This window comes from Rhinatrema bivittatum, chromosome 13, assembly GCF_901001135.1.
Source record: "Rhinatrema bivittatum chromosome 13, aRhiBiv1.1, whole genome shotgun sequence".
Lineage (NCBI taxonomy): Eukaryota > Metazoa > Chordata > Amphibia > Gymnophiona > Rhinatrematidae > Rhinatrema > Rhinatrema bivittatum.
Genome location: NC_042627.1, coordinates 7,159,515 through 7,177,351, shown reverse-complemented (window position 1 = coordinate 7,177,351; position 17,837 = coordinate 7,159,515). Strand labels below are relative to the sequence as shown.

Below are 17,837 nucleotides of genomic sequence, written 5' to 3'. Positions count from 1 at the left end.
GAATGAGAAGGGAAATGAAGATTAGAAAGTTATATATATGTATAAATAACATTGTGAGAGGTGGCTATTAACGCTAATACTAGCGGAGCTTGTTGCATGAAGGGAGTTAGATGGGGTTGGAGTTAGGAAAGGCCTGCGTGAACAGCCACGTTTTGAGTCTTTTCTTGAATGTTGAGATGTTGGGTTCCATTCTAAGATCCGGGGGAATGGAGTTCTCCTTCCAGCTGAGCCTCCCTTAAAATGGAAAAAATGGGTCCAAAACCCACCCAGCAGGTCCCTCAGAGGAAGAGGGGGAAGGCAGAGCCCGAATTACAAATGCAAAATTTAAATGTAATCAGATGAAAACCCTTAGAGCATTCAAGATACTTCAAAACTGAGGAATTATATATTGAAGCAAGAATTATCAATGTTGTATCTGCAATTAATAATATCTTAAAAACAAAACAGGTTAACAGATGTTCATATAAAAATGTTAAGAAAACTAAGAAAAGAGCGCTTATTAGTTATCTCCGGGAACTAACAGAACCTGTTCTGGATGAAACCAAGATAACTATCAGATAAGTCCTCTCCTTTAGCTGTGGGCTATTAAAGATGAAGATTTAAATCACTAGTTCTTTAAAGACGCTGACTCTTTGTGTAAACTCTTTTTCAGATGTGGTTACTGGAATCAGCTAATGAATGATCCTTTAAAAAGATTACTCGGAGACAGCTCTGGTAAGTGTAAATTAGTCACTATTTGTGTCTCTCTTTCTCTTGTTGTCTTTTACTTTTTTTCTGTCACTGTTTCTGTCTCTTTCTCCTGTTGTCTCCTTTCATTTTTTCGGTCAGTGAGTGTCCTTTTTCCTTGAAATTCTCTGAAAGTATAAATTGCTAGACTTTCTGGTGGCCATAGTGCCAGTGCACACTTACCTGTGAGTAATTTGAGTGTGATGCGCTGGTGTTATAGGGTGAGCTGCTACTTTGTCCTCTGACCGAGTCCGGGGTTCGAGGATAGGGGGCGCTGTTTGTGTTCGCTGCTTGACTAGCTGAGAGGCACTAATAGACTCTATCTCAGGCACTCTTTTTTTTATCAAAATGTGCTGATCTTCTCCTGTGCTGTACTTTAAATAAATGAAAACCAGAATTCCTGACTACACTAACACGATAAAGTCTTCTGATCAGGGAAACTAAAGTGTATACTAAGTGTTGTCTTGCTGGCTTGGTGTCACTTAATATGGCTCCAAAAAATAAAATTCAGTATCCCTATTCTTTTTTAAGACAAAGAGGGAGGTTTTGGCATGTATTTTCTGATTCAAACACACAGAAGATTTCCTCTCACTCTGTAAGTCCCTGTTCCTTCTGACCTGAAGCCATGCGGTTATATTAGGTAGCCATTCTCTTGGTATAGATGAAAGGTCCGGAAAAATAGTGAGAATTCAGTTTCCATTCAGCTACAGGTATTTGGGGTATATGCCATTTTCATGATGCTTTTATTAGTATGCTAGTTTATGACTGTAAAACGAGGTACATCATTAGGTGCTGTTGGCCTCGAAAAACACCTCCCAGGTCCCACTCCCATTAATCTTATAACATGGAGGGACATAGAGCAATCTAACCAAGGCTCAAATCGCTCCTTTCTAATGTTTCTAGAAAAAAAAATGTATTTTTTCATGATTAACTTATGAAAGAGAAAATACATGAAAGTTAATCAGTCTTCTAGATTGCCTCAGGTGGGCTTACCATAAACACAAACACATGTGCAGGCAGCCCAGTCATGATCACCTTAATCAGGCCTAAAAATCCTTTTGTCTTTTCTGAAAGAAGTAGTCACTGAGAAAGAAGACTGAAAATTAATATTGCTTCCTGTTTGCATACAAGATGAATAATGAGCTTTTGACACTGGCTGACTTAAGGGTGGTCGAGGCATTTCTGCTCTTACCGTGAACTTGCCTTTTGAGTAAGAGGCTAGGCCTAATGGCTTCACAGCAGTGCTGTGCACCACTGCCTAGGAGACTCACATATGGTTCATGGACACAACTCCATCTCCCCTGACTGCCCAGGGAGGAGGTGTCCACAGCCCCTGGGAGGACGTTCCAGCTATGGCTCAAAGCTCTTCCTACTGGCAAATTGAAGAGAACATTTGTGCTGGATTCCAGAGGGAAGCTATGGTGTGTGCCTCTCAGCTGGAGGAGCGTTGCTGAGATTGCCAGCTTAGGGCATCATCGCTCCCAGGAGAAGCCGGTTCTGATTGAGCAGAAATCGCAATCTCTTTATTTATTTTATTTATTTAAAAACTTTTATATATCGTCGTTTAGTAATACACTATCACAACAAGGAAGAAACCCCCAGGATTTAAAAGAAAAAGTATATGTCCAACAATTGTGACGAGACTAACAGAAAGGAACTATTCAGGGATATATCGTTATATATAAATAATGGAAATGAATGTGATTATAAAAGAAACATTTTCCTTTTATTTTTGATTTTTTTTTGCTCTATAAATGGGAATTTATGGGCATGTTTTACATAGATGTGCCACAGAACTGCATGCGCTCGCTGCAGAAACTACCCCTTGGATGTCACAGAGAACTAGAAGTCTTGAGCAAAACTGGATTAAAGAGCGAGAAAATGGAGCAGATGGTCCAGGGTCCCCAGCAGGTGCAGGGCCCAGAATATAGTAAAACGCTAGCTAAGGGGTCCATATTCAAAAGCATTTAGCCGGCTACTGAGAAGTTAGCCAGCTAAATTAATATTTGGGCCCAATATCCAGCTCAGTTGTAGCTGAGTAATAAGTTAGGCGGCTAGAATTTAGCCAGGAAAGTTAGGGGCATTCCAGGGGGGTAACTGGGAGGAGTTCACTTAGCCGGCCGAGTCTGGCCAGGCCAAAAAAACTGTCCTAAACTTAGCCGGCTAAACTTATGCAGCTTACTTTAAGATAAGTTTATCTGGCTAAGCAGCAGAGCCACACCATGGCTGAATTATGAACCTCTAAAATTTTATTTCTATGCATTTTTAAATTTCTGGTGTTTATTTTTTGGGGAAGGGAAGGTCTGCTTTTCCACTTTGCTCCTTAATCCAGCCTTGGTTTTGAGCGTAACTTCTACAGTGGTGTCCCCGCACGGATAGGGCCTAGAGCTGCTAACAAGGAGTTTCCTGATTGGCTGAGCTGAAAAGGACCATGCAATAAGGAGGCAGAGGATTAGCCGCTTCCAGTGATGTCATCAGGAGGTGCCCACGCCTGGGTAGCACGGGAGGATTACTGTTTGCCATTCCAGTTGATGGGGCGGCTTTTGCTTTCATGGCACTCCAGGAAGGACTTGATGTTGGGGCGGGCAGAGAGGCGGTCCACGTAAGCCTTCAGCAGAGGGAAGTCATGGAGGCAGCTGGGAGCGAGGACCAGGTGGTTGCGAAGGACACTGAGGAGGCTGTAGTCAGCGAATGATATCTAGGATAGGCCCAGAAGAAAGGTTAAGCACCATTTCCATCAGCAGGGGGCTAGGCAGGAAAAGTGTAGGAGTGCCGGCTGCGAGCTGGGGGAAATGGTGTGAGGGCACTGGCCTTAGCGGGAGAGAGAGTATAGGAGCACAAGTTGGGAAGAAGGGGGATATACTGTAAGAGGGGAGATATAGAAGTGCTGACTGTGGAGTGGGGAGGATGGTATAGCAGTACTGGCTATGGGAGGGGGGGTAGTGTGGGGGAGCGCTGGCTGTGGGAGGATGGTATAAGAGCGCTGGCTGTGGAGGGGAGATGGTAGAGAAGCACTGGCTATAGGTGGGGGGGTTGGTGTAGGAGTGCTAGCTGTGGGAGGAGGAGGATGGTGTAGGAGCACTAGCTCTGCGGGGCGGGGGCAGGGATGTGTAGGAGCACTGGCTATGGGAGGGGGAGGATGGTGTAGGAGCACTAGCTCTGTGGAGGGGGGGGGGGCAGGGATGTGTGTAGGAGAGCTGGCTGTGTGGGAGGGGGAATATGTAGGAGCACTGGCCATGGGAGGGGGGAGGATGGTGTAGGAGCACTAGCTCTGCGGGGCGGGGGCAGGGATGTGTAGGAGCACTGGCCATGGGAGGGGGGAGGATGGTGTAGGAGCACTAGCTCTGTGGGAGGGGGAATGTGTAGGAGCACTGGCTATGGGAGGGGGAGGATGGTGTAGGAGCACTAGCTCTGCAGGGCGGGGGCAGGGATGTGTAGGAGCACTGGCCATGGGAGGGGGGAGGATGGTGTAGGAGCACTAGCTCTGCAGGGCGGGGGCAGGGATGTGTAGGAGCACTGGCTATGGGAGGGGGAGGATGGTGTAGGAGCACTAGCTCTGCGGGGTGGGGGCAGGGATGTGTAGGAGCACTGGCCATGGGAGGGGGGAGGATGGTGTAGGAGCACTAGCTCTGTGGAGGGGGGGGCAGGGATGTGTGTAGGAGAGCTGGCTGTGTGGGAGGGGGAATATGTAGGAGCACTGGCTATGGGAGGGGGAGGATGGTGTAGGAGCACTAGCTCTGCGGGGTGGGGGCAGGGATGTGTAGGAGCACTGGCTATGGGAGGGGGAGGATGGTGTAGGAGCACTAGCTCTGCAGGGCGGGGGCAGGGATGTGTAGGAGCACTGGCCATGGGAGGGGGGAGGATGGTGTAGGAGCACTAGCTCTGTGGGAGGGGGAATGTGTAGGAGCACTGGCTATGGGAGGGGGGAGGATGGTGTAGGAGCACTAGCTCTGTGGGAGGGGGAATGTGTAGGAGCACTGGCTATGGGAGGGGGAGGATGGGGTAGGAACACATGCTGTGTGGGGGAGGGGGATGGTATATGAATACTGGGCCTCTTGCAGTGGTATCAGTGAATGCAAACGTTGCATGCATGGAAGGGGGGTTACACTTTTACCTTCTCGCCCACAAAGAATCCTTTCCCTGCGTTGTTTTTTGACAGGCAACACTCAAAGTATTTGAGTTCATTGGGTAGATTTTCTATGTAGCGACCCTTTTCTTCCTCCTGTGGACAAGAAGGAGAGGTCGTGTCATTTACATTCAGTCCCTCCCCACTAGCTGAATATCTGGCCATGTTTAGCAGTAGCCATTTATCTGGATAAGTATTTAAGCAGACAAGTACTTATCTGGCTAACTGGTAGGTGGGACATGGGCGTTTTGGGGAGGAGTTACATATCCAGTTAACTTAGCCAGATAAATGCCGATATTCGGCAATAGTAGGTATAAAGTTAGCTGAATAACACTTATTTAATTGGGGATATTTAGCAGCATAGCTGTGCAATATAATACCCCTTGTAAGTTAGTTGGATAAGTCTTATCCGGCTAACTTACTTTTTGAATATCTGCCTCTTACTGTCTTCTGGTGGACTCTCTATTAACGATGGACTAGAGAATTGCCATTGTAGCTCACTGTCTCCCCTAGGATCCCAATCATCCTGGGGATGCTCTCATTGCACCCCATTTCCTCATCCCGTATTACTGCCATCAGTGCTCCTGGTATAATAGTCCCCACCTGCTGCACAGAGTTGTAATCTCACCCAGGTCATCCTGCACAGGCTGCTCCAGTCCTGGCTTTGTCCCATCGCATGCATAGAGAAATACAATTCTGTGCATGGGATTAGGCCTGGATTAGCCAGTTTGACGTGACCAGAGCGAGACGGTAACCCTGGTACAGGAAGTAGAGGTCCATGCTCACCATCACAGAGCTCTGAGAGAGGGAGGGAGGACTCACATAGGTCTGGTAGATCAGCCTGAGATATTTTCCACGTAGATCTTCCACACTGTCGTTTACCATGTCTATCAGAGCTGCCTCCTGCCTGTCCTTCCCGTACAGATCTGAGGAGGGAGAAGGAGACAGGAAGAAATGGAACCAGACAAAGAAAATCCCAAGTCCTTTTGCAAACATTTCTAATATTCTGTGGATATCGTTACCCCCATAGAAAGCTGCTCCCCCCTCCCTGCAGATATTGCTTCTCTCATTCATCCACTTCCAAAATCCCCTGTCACATTAAGCTATCTACAGAAATCCCATATCCATGCTTTTTCTGTGTGGAAATCTCCCCCTTCCACATGCAACTTGCCAAGTTTTAGAAGGAAAAAAAAGAGATTGATGGCTATTACGGCATAATTACACTTCACAGAAAAAAGCAGGTCCTGGGACTGAAAGTCATTGCCACCTCTGGAATCAGGATCATAAAAACAAAAGAAGATGTCCTACTGAGTCAGACCAGGGTCCATCAAGCTCCACCATCCTGTTTCCATCAGTGGCCAATCCAGGCTACAAGTACCTGGCAAGTACCCAAGGGAATGTCAGTGCCTATGTTACAGGGTCAAGCAGAGGTGCTGGAGCTTTGTTTTGTTTTCTGCTGAAGACCTCCCTAGAGTGAGCCGTTAGAAGGGTCTGCTTCATTCTCTGTTCTTCCTTCAAGCTCACCAGCTATATAAGTGGAGGCACAGGAAGATAAAGTGACCTGTCCAAGGTTGCAAACAGAGGCAATGGCAGAGCCTGGATTAGAACCCAGGCACTGGGCGCTCAAGCAGGGTTACCAGACAACTTGATATTGACAAGGCCAGGCTTAGCATCTATGAAGGTGCAGTCCTGCTTTTTTTGTATAGTCATTTAAACTCCAAATCCATGGATACAAATTGGCTTAAACCAAGACTGTCTGAAACTATCACCGATGATAGATAAAGGGGATGGAACAGCTCCCCTATGAGGAAAGGCTGAAGAGGTTAGGGCTGTTCAGCTTGGAAAAGAGTCGGCTGAGGGGGGATATGATAGAGGTCTTTAAGATGATGAGAGGTCTTGAACGAGTAGATGTGAATTGGTTATTTACACTTTCGAATAATAGAAGGATTGGGGGCATTCCATGAAGTTAGCAAGTAGCACATTTAAGACTAATCGGAGAAAGTTCTTTTTCACTCAACGCACAATAAAGCTCTGGAATTTGTTGCCAGAGGATGTGGTTAGTGCAGTTAGTGTAGCTGGGTTCAAAACAGGTTTGGATAAGTTCTTGGAGGAGAAGTCCATTAACAGCTATTAATCAAGTTTACTTAGGGAAAAGCCACTGCTATTAATTGCTTCAGTAGCATGGGATCTTCTTAGTGTTTGGGGTACTTGCCAGGTTCTTGTGGCCTGGTTTGGCCTCTGTTGGAAACAGGATGCTGGGCTTGATGGACCCTTGGTCTGACCCAGCATGGCATGTTCTTATGTTCTTAATTTGCAGCACAGCTCGTGTCCGTGGAGTTCTGCTTAGCCACCCTATAAGCTCACTCGTCTCCCAGCACCTGTCCTCAAAAGGGGGGGGGGGGGAATCCCCAGTGCACCTCACTGTCAGGCACGTCGGGCACAGGCTTTCACTCACCGTGTGCTCTGCCCAAGTAGCGCAGAATCGCGTTTGACTGGTAAAGTGTAAAGTCTCCGTCTTTCAGTGCTGGCAGCTGCCCAAATGCCTGTGAGGAACCAAAAAGAGAAGTCCATTTCTGCATGCGACCCAGGGTTTGCCTTGTACAGACGGTAAGAAGTCACTTCCAAAGGTTAATCTTGCCCTCTTCATCATGCCTGGAAGGATAAAAGAAAGCCAGCACAGGGACTGGGTAGGGAGGAAACCTTTTATAAGCTGGTAAATGTTTAAAGATGCAAGCGTTTGGATTGACCGAGGTCTTGTCCTCTGGCAGGAGGGAGGCCAGGAAGGCTGAGAGCTTTCTCAGTATCATCAGAGGGAAGGATCATTCCTTCTCGAGGTCATTTCTCTGCCCAGAATACAGGGCTTACGTTTTCTCTCCTTGCTGCCTGTGCAAGGCAGCTCCTTTCTCTGCTGCCGTCTAAACTGGGGGCAGCTTTCAAACGGTGCAGAGAAGCGTCAGGCCTGGGGCCCACAAACTTTATGCTACGTTTTGCAAGGTTTGCCTTGATGTGGAAAAGGTGCGCGCACAGACCCTGCCTTTTTCAGGGAAAATAATACTCGCGCACGTTTGAAACTTGGAAAGTATCCGAGTGCTGCCCCTCCTCAGCCTCGCGCGCAGGACTCCCTGTCCTGGCTGCACGCGGAGTAACGCGCACAGGGCCACAATGCAAGGAACCTTACGCACAGATGGGGAGGGGGGGGGGGGTTTGTCTTTGAAAATTGCCCTGCGCTCGGTTCCTGCACGGAAAGAGAGCCCATGCTGGGCTTTGCAATCTGCTTCTTATAACTTTGCTCCTGCACAGCAGCATCACTGACAAAGACTCTTATTGTCCAATGACAGCAATTTACAGGAAAAAAAACCCCAAAACAGACTCCTTGGGCCCTGTACTGCACTCTCTCTGTGCAGTATCTGAGCTGGGGTACGTTGCTGATACGGCAGGAATGCTTCACATCTTGGTTAACGTTACCTGATTCAGATCTGAGACCAGCATCCCCCCGACAGGCTCTGATCCCCAACTCCTGCCTCAAGCAGCCTCTTATTCCACCACCTGTCCTGAAATCCCCACTTGCCTGCATGGACATAGTCGTCTCAATAGGGGATACTGGAACTGCAACTCCATGCAGGCCGTGGGGGTAAAGCCAGGATGAAATCAACCTGTCCTGAAGATCTGGAGCCACGTGGCAACCCTACCTTTATCATCTTCTCTTCCCTCCTCTAAGAAGCCTTTGCTGTTATAGGCGATGTCTCTTCCTCCGCTGCACTTCTTTGGAGAGTTTTCGCCCAGAAATGTCCTCTTCCAGTTCCATTGTAAGCAGTTTCTCCTGGGCCACAGAGCCATGAGCCTTCACTCCCACCTGGCTGGGGCGAGGGATACCCCTGTTTTTACATCACCCCCTCCCAATTCCACCCAGCCCAGCTGCTGGAGCCACAGTCACGAGCCAGGGACCACGACCTGCAGCTAGCGTGGGACCCTACATCAGGCCGGTAGGTGCCGCTTTTGAGCAATGGCTGGGAGTCCCTTCCCTCAGGGCTTGTGAGAGCCTCCTCTGCAGCATCCTCAGCCCAGGCCAATCTGGGAAAGAGCCCAACCCCAGGCACCTCCACCAGCATGGGCTCTGGCACTACCGCTATTGATGCTAAGCATGGAGGGAGAGGACTCACCTGCTTCTCTCCCCTAAAGAGCATCGCTTTTCTGGGGGGGGGAGAGCAGCGAGAGAGAATAAGAAGTGAGATTACAGGAAGAAGGGATGGGGAGAGAATGAAGAACGGGGTCAGAATGCAGAGGGAAATATTCCACAGCTTTTATTTTTTTTTTAATTTCCTAGGCAGGGGCGGCTCAAGGTAATCTGCTGCCTGAGACGAAGGATGAAACGGTGCCCCCCCATGACCCCGTGCAGGTGAAATCACTGAGGGTCAGGGCAGGGGGAAGGTGAAGTGATTTGCCCAAGGTCACAAGGAGTGGCAGTGGGATTTGAGCCCTGGCTTCCCTTGTTTGCAGCCACTGCTCTAACCACTCGGTTTTTGGATCTGTTATTTGTTTGTCCTCAGTCTTCGGCGTCCACACTAGGGGACCCCTGGGTCTAGAACTAGGATTCCTCCATTCCCTATTGCCTGCCTCCCACCCTTCTCCAGGATCTGCCCCCTGGGGGTGTGAGAGGTGGGTGAATGGTGGGACCCTGTGCCTGTGACGCACTCTCTCTTAGGGCTGATGCAAGGGTATTCACGCATCCCCTAATTAATGCGCGCACCGGGCTTTTAAAACTCACCTCTAAGGCTTTTCTCTAAATCTGTGTCATTGGAAAAAATACTTTGTACATTTTATTATTTATTTAGTACTTTTTTATAGCGACATTCATGATACAGATCATATATCGGTTTACAAGGAACAGGGGGATTTAACATTAACCACAACGAAGAGGCAAAAAGTTACAATAAAACAAGGGTAATGGAACTCGGAAGATGAAGAAACTGTAGTAGATAGGAAACTCGGTAACTATAGCAAATCATTTACAATGTCTGAGATGGCGTGCATTGATCATTTACAATGTCTGAGATGGCTTGCATTAAATAGAAGGCCTTAGTACATGATCTGAGGCAAGGCTGATGTGTGTCTGGGTTAGGGGAAGGCTTGTTGAAAGAGCTTGTTAAATGTTTGTACCTGAGGCAATGGAAGGTAAAGTCACTTTTCCAAGGTCACAAGGAGCAGCAGTGGGAGTTGAACCTTGTGCGTTTGTCCTGCTATTTGGGCAAACAGAATTGTCCAGGTAAAATCAGCTGGCTACTGCTGAAAACCAACCCTGATCGGTTAATCTAAAACCCACCCTTTTTCTGACCTTTGTGCGCCCTGTGAATTGGACGGACGAATTTAGCTGGTCAGTAGGGGATGATTTTCAAAGACAGAGGTTTGCCCAGCTAACTTCTGAAGTTAGCCAGGACGAACTTCTGCTGAAAATAAGATCTGGGTTACAGCTCACAGAATGTGACGTCCCCTTCATTCACAGCAGGTTAAAGGGGTCTGAGGCGGAGAATGGGAAGCCTGGGAGGAGAAAACAAAATACAAACACTACCTAGAGGCCCTGCCAAGATACCTACACAACTCTTCTTCAAGTCCCCCTGATACCAGGTTTCGGGAGTCACGACCTCCTCCTCCCAGCTCAGACCCTGGTCTTTCAAAAGAAAGCGCACCGGCTCAGCTCGTCCTGTAACATCAGACAAGAAGCGGGATGGAGAAAAATGAAATTCAGACGCAGGGCCGCAGCAGGGTTCCCTCTGCCCCTCCCTGTTCCCTAGCGCTACAGTAGCGCTCCCTTTTAGAGAGCTGCAGGCTTCCTCCCTCTGGCTGCTATGCTGCCCTTCCCAGGGGAGGGCACCGTAGAGCTGTTCAGCTACCGGCTCTCCCTTCCTCTTATTTATTTCTCACTAAACTTTACTGATCACATTCCATCAGTATCCCAATGTGATTAACAAAGATTTATTAAATATGCAGAACCAGAACTGGGGTATCTGTGCACGGACTGTAGTGGCTCTGCCAGCGTCTCATTGGTTGAGTGATGTCACTGGCAGTTCCTCATTGGCTGGAGTCGGTGGCCCCGAATGACAGATTAGCTGGGGGTGGTAATTCGCAGGGTCCAGCTGGCTCTGCTCTGTGACTGGCTGGGTGGTGGTAGAGGAGAAGGACTTACCCTGGAGATGGAAGTACTGCAGCGTGTAGGTGGGCACTGGGGAAAGAGGAAGAGAAGGAAGAATTATAGTGAGCAGGTGAGGAGCGCCTGACGACGACTCTCTCTCTCGCACGAGGCAGCTGAGCCGCCCGAATGTAACACCAGCATGAGCTCTGCTGTACTGACTTAAAAATAAGAATCGGCCCCCGAGTGGTCATTTTCTTCTTCATACTGAGGGATAGGGCGATTTCTTGCATTGTATGCAAAATATAGCCGGCAATAAAATGAGATGGCAGAGAGGAAGCTGCTCTGTGCATGCCCCAGGTTGTCTACTGCTTGTTTCATGCCACTTTACGTACTTATCACCATCATTCACGGGCTGCTTGTGGCTGGATAATTAGCATAAATGCATTGCCATGAAGGTCTACTTGTTTGTTTGTTATTTTGTTTGTTATACTTGTTTGTTTGTACATTCTGTAAATAGGCTATATGCCACAATCTATAATCACATTTATTTATATTCAACTGTTACAATGTTTCTTATGTTATTTATCTTATTATTATATTGTTTAATATAATTTAATCGTTATCTTGTTACAATGTAAAATAGGGCAGTTCTCGCCCTATTCAACCTGTTATCTGGAAACCGATGTGATATCTCAATCGAATGTCGGTATACTAAATAAATAAATAAATAAATAAATAAATATAGACATGTAATGTTTCTCAATTTAAAAACAAATGTTACAAATATATTAGGAGGTCCACATTCAAAAGCATTTAGCCAAAAGAATGTAGCCGGATAAGTTAGGGGTGTTCTGGGGGCATAACTGGGAGGCGTTGATATTCAGAGTTAGCCAGATGACTTACCATACACCACAATAAGACCACTACAGATATTACACAACACAGCGGCAAGAATTCAAACTGGTAAAAGAGAACATATCACCGATACCCTAATTGAACTACACTGGTTACCCATTGAGCAAAGAATACAATGCAAGACTCTCTGCACCATACATAAATGAATACACGAGGAAAAGGCAGAATGGCTGAACACAGCCCTCCGCGTGCACGTCCCCCACAGAAACCTGAGATCAGCAAACAAAGCACTGCTGACTATTCCCTCGGTTAAAACAGCCAGACTAACGCAAGTAAGGGAAAGGGCCCTATCCCTGGCAGGACCTATCATATGGAACAATATGCCTTTAGAAATCAGACTGCAAAGAAACATCAAAACCTTCAGAAAAAGTTTAAAAACATGGCTATTTAAGCAAGCGTAACACAGAGAGAATGGAGAGCAGAACCCAGGGAAATGTAGGATGCGGTCAGCAGAATCTCTCTCACACATACACACACATACACACATATACACACACACACACACACACACATACATACACACACACACGCCTTCTTTCTGTGTGTGTTCTCATTTTTTTATTCTTTCTTTTTTCTCTCAACAACAAAGAACTAGAGTTAAGTAGTACTTTTATCTTATAGCTGATACAGATAAAACTGGACATGACTTACAACACCCACCAATTAATACTTATTATGAAACTATGTTACAGTATTTTGATGGCACCTGTTTAATTGTTATAAGTTAAGACATTTCTATACAGCATGTAGTTATGTGCCCTATTGTGAACCGTTGTGACTGCTCCTGCTTAACGACGGTATAGAAAAGGTTTTAAATAAATAAAATAAATAAAAATAAATAGCTGTTTAACAGGCCACTCTCCTGTGCGCAAGATTTAGTATCGGCCCGCATGCAAATGAGGGCCTGTGGTAAAAGAGGCGCTAGGGACACTCGCGCGTCCTAGCGCCTCCTTTTTGACAGGAGCGGAGGCTGTCAGCGGGTTTGACAGCTGACGCTCAATTTTTCCAGTGTCGGTTCTCGAGCCTGCTGACAGCTACGGGTTCGGAAAATGGACGCCGGCATAACTGAGCATCCGTCTTCCAACCTGCGGGCCAATTTAAACATTTTTTTTTTTTTAATTTTTAATTTTTTTTCACTTTTGGGGCCTCCGACTTAATATCGCTATGATATTAAGTCAGAGGGTGTACAGAAAAGCAGATTTTTCTGCTTCTCTGAATCGCAGCTGAAGTCTGAGTTGCATCTTTTGCAGCTCCTCTGCAGTTCCTGCTACCTGTGCTGTCTGCTCCAAGCTGAGCCCCTCTCCCTGATCCCTGCTGGCTTCCTGAAAGGGGAAGTGGCTGGAACAGTAAACAGAGATGCCCAGAACGTTTGTAGTGTTTCCCTGAGACCCAGCAAATGATGTAAATCATGTGAGCAGATGTGAGCAATGCTGATATTGTCATGTCATTTGCCCCATAGATCACATCAGACACGCACTAATATAAATCTGACAGCAGCAGCTTGTAGCACTCTGTAACATGACTGCTCCCACTATAGCAGAAGAATTGGCCAAAGAATAAAAAATAAAATAAAACAATGTGACTTTATTGAAACCTCTGTTTACTCTCTGCTGCTGCTGCTGTCAGCCAATCTTTCTTACACTGCACTATGATGACAGATACAGGCCTACTACTCCCTGATGGGCGTCTGCCAGCTCCTTCCAAAGCCCAGCGCTGAGAGGACTTAAATCATAGAGAAAGGAGCCTCATTACGGGAAAACTGGAGAGGGAGGAACAACCCTTTGTGGAACCTCTGAATTTTCATCTTCCCGTCCACGTCCCAGACAGCCAGCGGGATTAGGGTGAGGTCCAACTCGGCTGGAAGCCCAGTTGTAAAAGAAAAGTGAGTCCAACCCAAAACAGCATAGGGAGAGTCAAAAGCTCCAAGCAGCAAGTCGCTAACATCTGGAGCCAGATGCTTTTATTACAAATGATGAAAAAACAATTTCTTATTCTGGTACAGAGAAAGCTGCGTAGGGCAGGGACAGTGAGAGGGAATTTCCTGGGCTCTGCTCAGGATGATAATTATCCCAGATTGTGCAGACAATGCTGAACTGCATTTGCTTGCACAAACCTTTTCCAAGCATTAAACCCGTAACTGGTTTTAACCAAAGCTAAAATGCTCGGTGTACACTGTAAGCAGAGTTACCATATCAGCTGGTCCCGGGGCAGGGCTTTCTTTGGATATGGGGTAATATCCCATCTCTCTCCTCTAAAGGCACAGGGGCTTCTAGGCTGGCATGAGGACGGTAACATTTGGGGCACTGGCCTTGTATGCCAGTGCCCAGTGATGATGCCACTGCTCCTCGCCCCTCTCCTCCCCTCCTTTGGCTGGGCCAGAGCCTGGCAGTGGTAGCACTAGGAAGGAGAGTCCGTGTGCGGGGCTCGTGAGCTGGCATGCACCTACAGGCCCTGCGATGGTCTGTGCAGGAGGAAGGCTTGGGAGTGCTCCTGCAGGGGCCTGTGCGTACAGGCTGCCTCACTGGCCCCAGGCTGCTGAGCCTCCTTCCCGGGCCTTTGGGCCTTACAAGGCGGCTGTTTGGGCAATTTATGCCGCTGACTGGGTGGAGGTTTCCCTACCAGGGCAGGCCACCCTTCTCCATTAGGGCCTATTCCGCCTGCTCTAAAGATCCCCGTGCACAAAGCTGCCAGTCCCCGGGGGGGACACACGCAGGCTCTGCAGGAATGCCTTGGCTTGCATGTGGCAGTTCTGCACGCCTGGAGTGCGGCTTCCAGACCAGGGGTGTGCAGCCCTGCAAAAAGTGAGAAATCTGGAAGGAAGTGCTTACTGTTGCTGGAAGATCTTGGCTCTGGCCTGCTCAGCTGATGGACCTGAAGTGAACTTTTGGCTGCTCCGGCTCTTAATTTGAAACCTCGATCACGTGATGCCACAATTACCAATAACACCTACAAAAGTGTGTGTGTGTGTGTGTGTGTGTGCACTCCCAGAGCAGTGCAAGCAGCAGGAAAAGCAAAAACCAGGCAGCCCTTCTTGTTTTTCTTGTCAGTCTTGACTTGGAAGTCTGCTCTGCGACTGCTTTGCCTGATTTTTTTTTTTTTTTAACTCTACATGCTGGGGCAATAGTCATTCTGGGGTGCTGTGTGCAAGCTTTTGTGACCTGCAGGCCCCTTTTTTGTCCGTCTGCCCTATGCACTGGCTCCTGGAGCTCTTGTCCTCCCTCCATTGAGTTACTGAGAAGCCTTCCCAAGGAATTTCCAGGGCATCACTGCCTCCATCGACTGAAGTTTCTCTCCTGCAGGGTGGAAGGGTCAAAAGCAGATCCAGGGAAGAAACGTAGAGAGGGGTTACAGTGGGAGAAGATCGTGTTCTCCTCTGTCCGCTGTGACCATGATATAGGGTGACATTCCTGGCTTTTCTACTGCAGCAGTAAGATATAAAAAAAAAAAAAATGGCTTTCAGCTCATTCAGTTGGCGGGCAAAACCCCAGCAAATCAGCCAATTCCCCCATCTCCCATTCTGATTTGTGATCCTGCAATGATATTAGCGTTTCAAGTTATAAATCCAATAAGCTGGGAGGTGCCCCTGCACCGGAGCGGTGCAGGACCCCATGTAGGTATCCCACAGATACACGCGAGGTGTGAAACACGCGTGTTGTCTGGTACCGTGGCCTTCAGGGACGGTGCAGAGTGGTGCTCCTAATTCGGTGGTCACTTGTCCACTCCGTATGTGGTGCGCAACTATTACAAAGTCTCAGTGTCCGCTGTTTTAACCCTAACTCCTGTTAGGAGTCTCTGCTTACGAGCAGAGTGGGGGAACAGCCTGGTGGTTAGGGCAGTGGGGCTGTGAACCAGGGAAGTCCCGGCTCCAATCCCACTGCCGTTGCTTGTCACTTCAGCCTCCACTACCTCAGGTACAAATGCAGATCCTGAGCAGTACTTGAATGTAACCAAAATCTAAATCAAATCAAATGGTTCTCTCTGTGGCAAAGGGCAGGTCCTCTGTGCCAGTTTGCTCTCGGTCCCTGCCCAGGGAGATCATTGCAACATTATACCAAGTCCTACGCCAGCTGCTCCTCATTCCCTTTCAACTTTCTCCTTAAAGTCACAGAGTCCTGCAGTTGCTCTAAAAGGGGATAGATGGGAATGTGATTTCCTAAAGCCCCTCCTTCAGCTGTCCGTGCTGTAGCCATGCTTTATAGGGGTAAGGCTCTACCAGGAACCTTACTGAGGAGTCTGACTCTGGAGAAGGGCCACATGAGACATCTGTGCACTGCATCCCCACTGGAGATTGTTGTAATGGCCCAATCCTGCTTCTCTATTAGTGAGTGTTATCTAGCAATTTTTAAGTTGGAGTGTGAGCTCTACCTCTATTTCCCCTGCAAAAATGTACCTGCAGTCCAAATAACGTGACTTTATATTTTGGTATTCTTTCAAAGAGCAGCCGAGAGGTTGGTGAGCTAGCTCTCTCCTGGGAGGGAGTCCCAAGATCTGGATGAAAGCTTCTGGTCCTCTTGGAAGTAAGAAGTTTTGATTTTACTGACTGGAGACTGCTTTGTGTTTTTCGGTAACCTTTCAGTTAACCTGTGGCACGCAGCTTGAGAAATTCAGTGCCAATAAGGTAGAAATTGTTTGGAGAACTGCCGATCCAGTGCCACATGCTCCGGAGAAGACAACCATCAAGTTACCCTTCAAGGGCTCACCCAGCAGAGACAAGAGAGTAGGAGAGGAGTGGAACTGAGTTCAAGATCAAGCAATGGATCCCAGGTACCAACCTTGCCAACTGCCCTACGGGCAGCCCCCAAATGCAGGAGATAACAGAGGGGACTGCTGATTGTGGCAGTGAATGCTTGCATTGCAATGTCATCTTCCTCCTCATTTAGGTAAAGTGAGGCTGCATCTTGGTGTAGTCATGGCTGAGATGGGGAAAGTCGACAGTCACTCAGAAGCGCATGGCTTGGAATAGTGTATCATCTTTGTAGGATACTAAGAGAACAGGGGAATTAGTAGAGAGGTTGGTTGCAATAAATGGTGTCTTTTAAGTAAAAGAGCAAACAGACAGAAAGATTCCAAATCATCCCTGTCAACTGCTAAGCAGGTTGTTAATACAAACAAAAAACATACTTTGAAATGTCTGTATACAAATGCTAGAAATCTAAAAAATAAGATGGGAGAGTTAGTGTATAACCCTGGATGAATAGGTAGATATTATTGGCGTCTCAGAGACCTGAAGGAGGATAACATGAGACACTATGATACCAGGGTATAAATTATATCGAAATGATAGGATGGATCAAAGTGGTGGAGGGGTGGTACTGTATATTAGAGAGGTCATTGAGTCAAACAGGATAAAAGTTCTGCAAGAAACAAAACACAATGTTGAATCTTTATGAATAGAAATTCAAGGTGGAAAAGGGAATAAAATAGTAGTGGAGTGTACTACCATCCATTTGACCAGAATGAACAAACAGATAATGAAACTAAAAGAAATTAGGGAAGTTAATAAAATCAGCAGCCCAGTAATAATAGATGATTTCAATTATCCCAGTATTGATTGGGTGACGGTCACATCAGGATATGCTAGAGAGGTAAAGTTCCTAGATGAAATAATAACTGCTTCACAGAACAGCTAGTACCAACAAGATGGGAAACTATTTTAGATCTATTGTCAAGTGGCTCCAACACTAATACCTCTTGCACCAGGATTTGGAGCCACTTGCCAATAGTGATCACAACATGATCAAATTTAACTTAATAACTAAAGGGAGACACTAAAGAAATCTACTGCGACAGGATTTAACTTTCAAAAAGGTAACTGTGAGGAAAATGGTTAAGACAAAACTGAAAGGCGCAGCTGCAAAGGTTAAGAGTATACATCAGGCATGGAGATTGTATAAAAATGCCATCTTAGAAGCCCAGACCAGATGTATTCCACATATTAGAAAA

General features: G+C 47.1%; 1 protein-coding gene across 1 annotated transcript; it reads right to left on the bottom strand.

The window, feature by feature from the left end:
- Positions 1-2,425: 2,425 nt before the first annotated feature.
- On the bottom strand, positions 2,426-14,832 carry LOC115075132 (glutathione S-transferase P-like). The gene is made up of 7 exons (XM_029575344.1): positions 14,723-14,832; positions 11,034-11,069; positions 10,444-10,550; positions 7,308-7,395; positions 5,675-5,778; positions 4,841-4,948; positions 2,426-3,424 (listed from the first exon to the last, which is right to left on the bottom strand). Coding segments are annotated over exons 1-7 (633 nt in total). The 5' UTR covers positions 14,724-14,832; the 3' UTR covers positions 2,426-3,235.
- Positions 14,833-17,837: the final 3,005 nt, after the last annotated feature.

Bases quoted from the DNA above. Each gene is read 5' to 3' on its own strand.
- LOC115075132 (XM_029575344.1), bottom strand. The intron at 4,949-5,674 runs GTGAGTCCTCCC...TCTTGTCCACAG, and splicing joins GGCTGATCTACCAGACCTAT to GAGGAAGAAAAGGGTCGCTA. The intron at 3,425-4,840 runs GTAAAAGTGTAA...GGCCTATCCTAG, and splicing joins GATTCTTTGTGGGCGAGAAG to ATATCATTCGCTGACTACAG.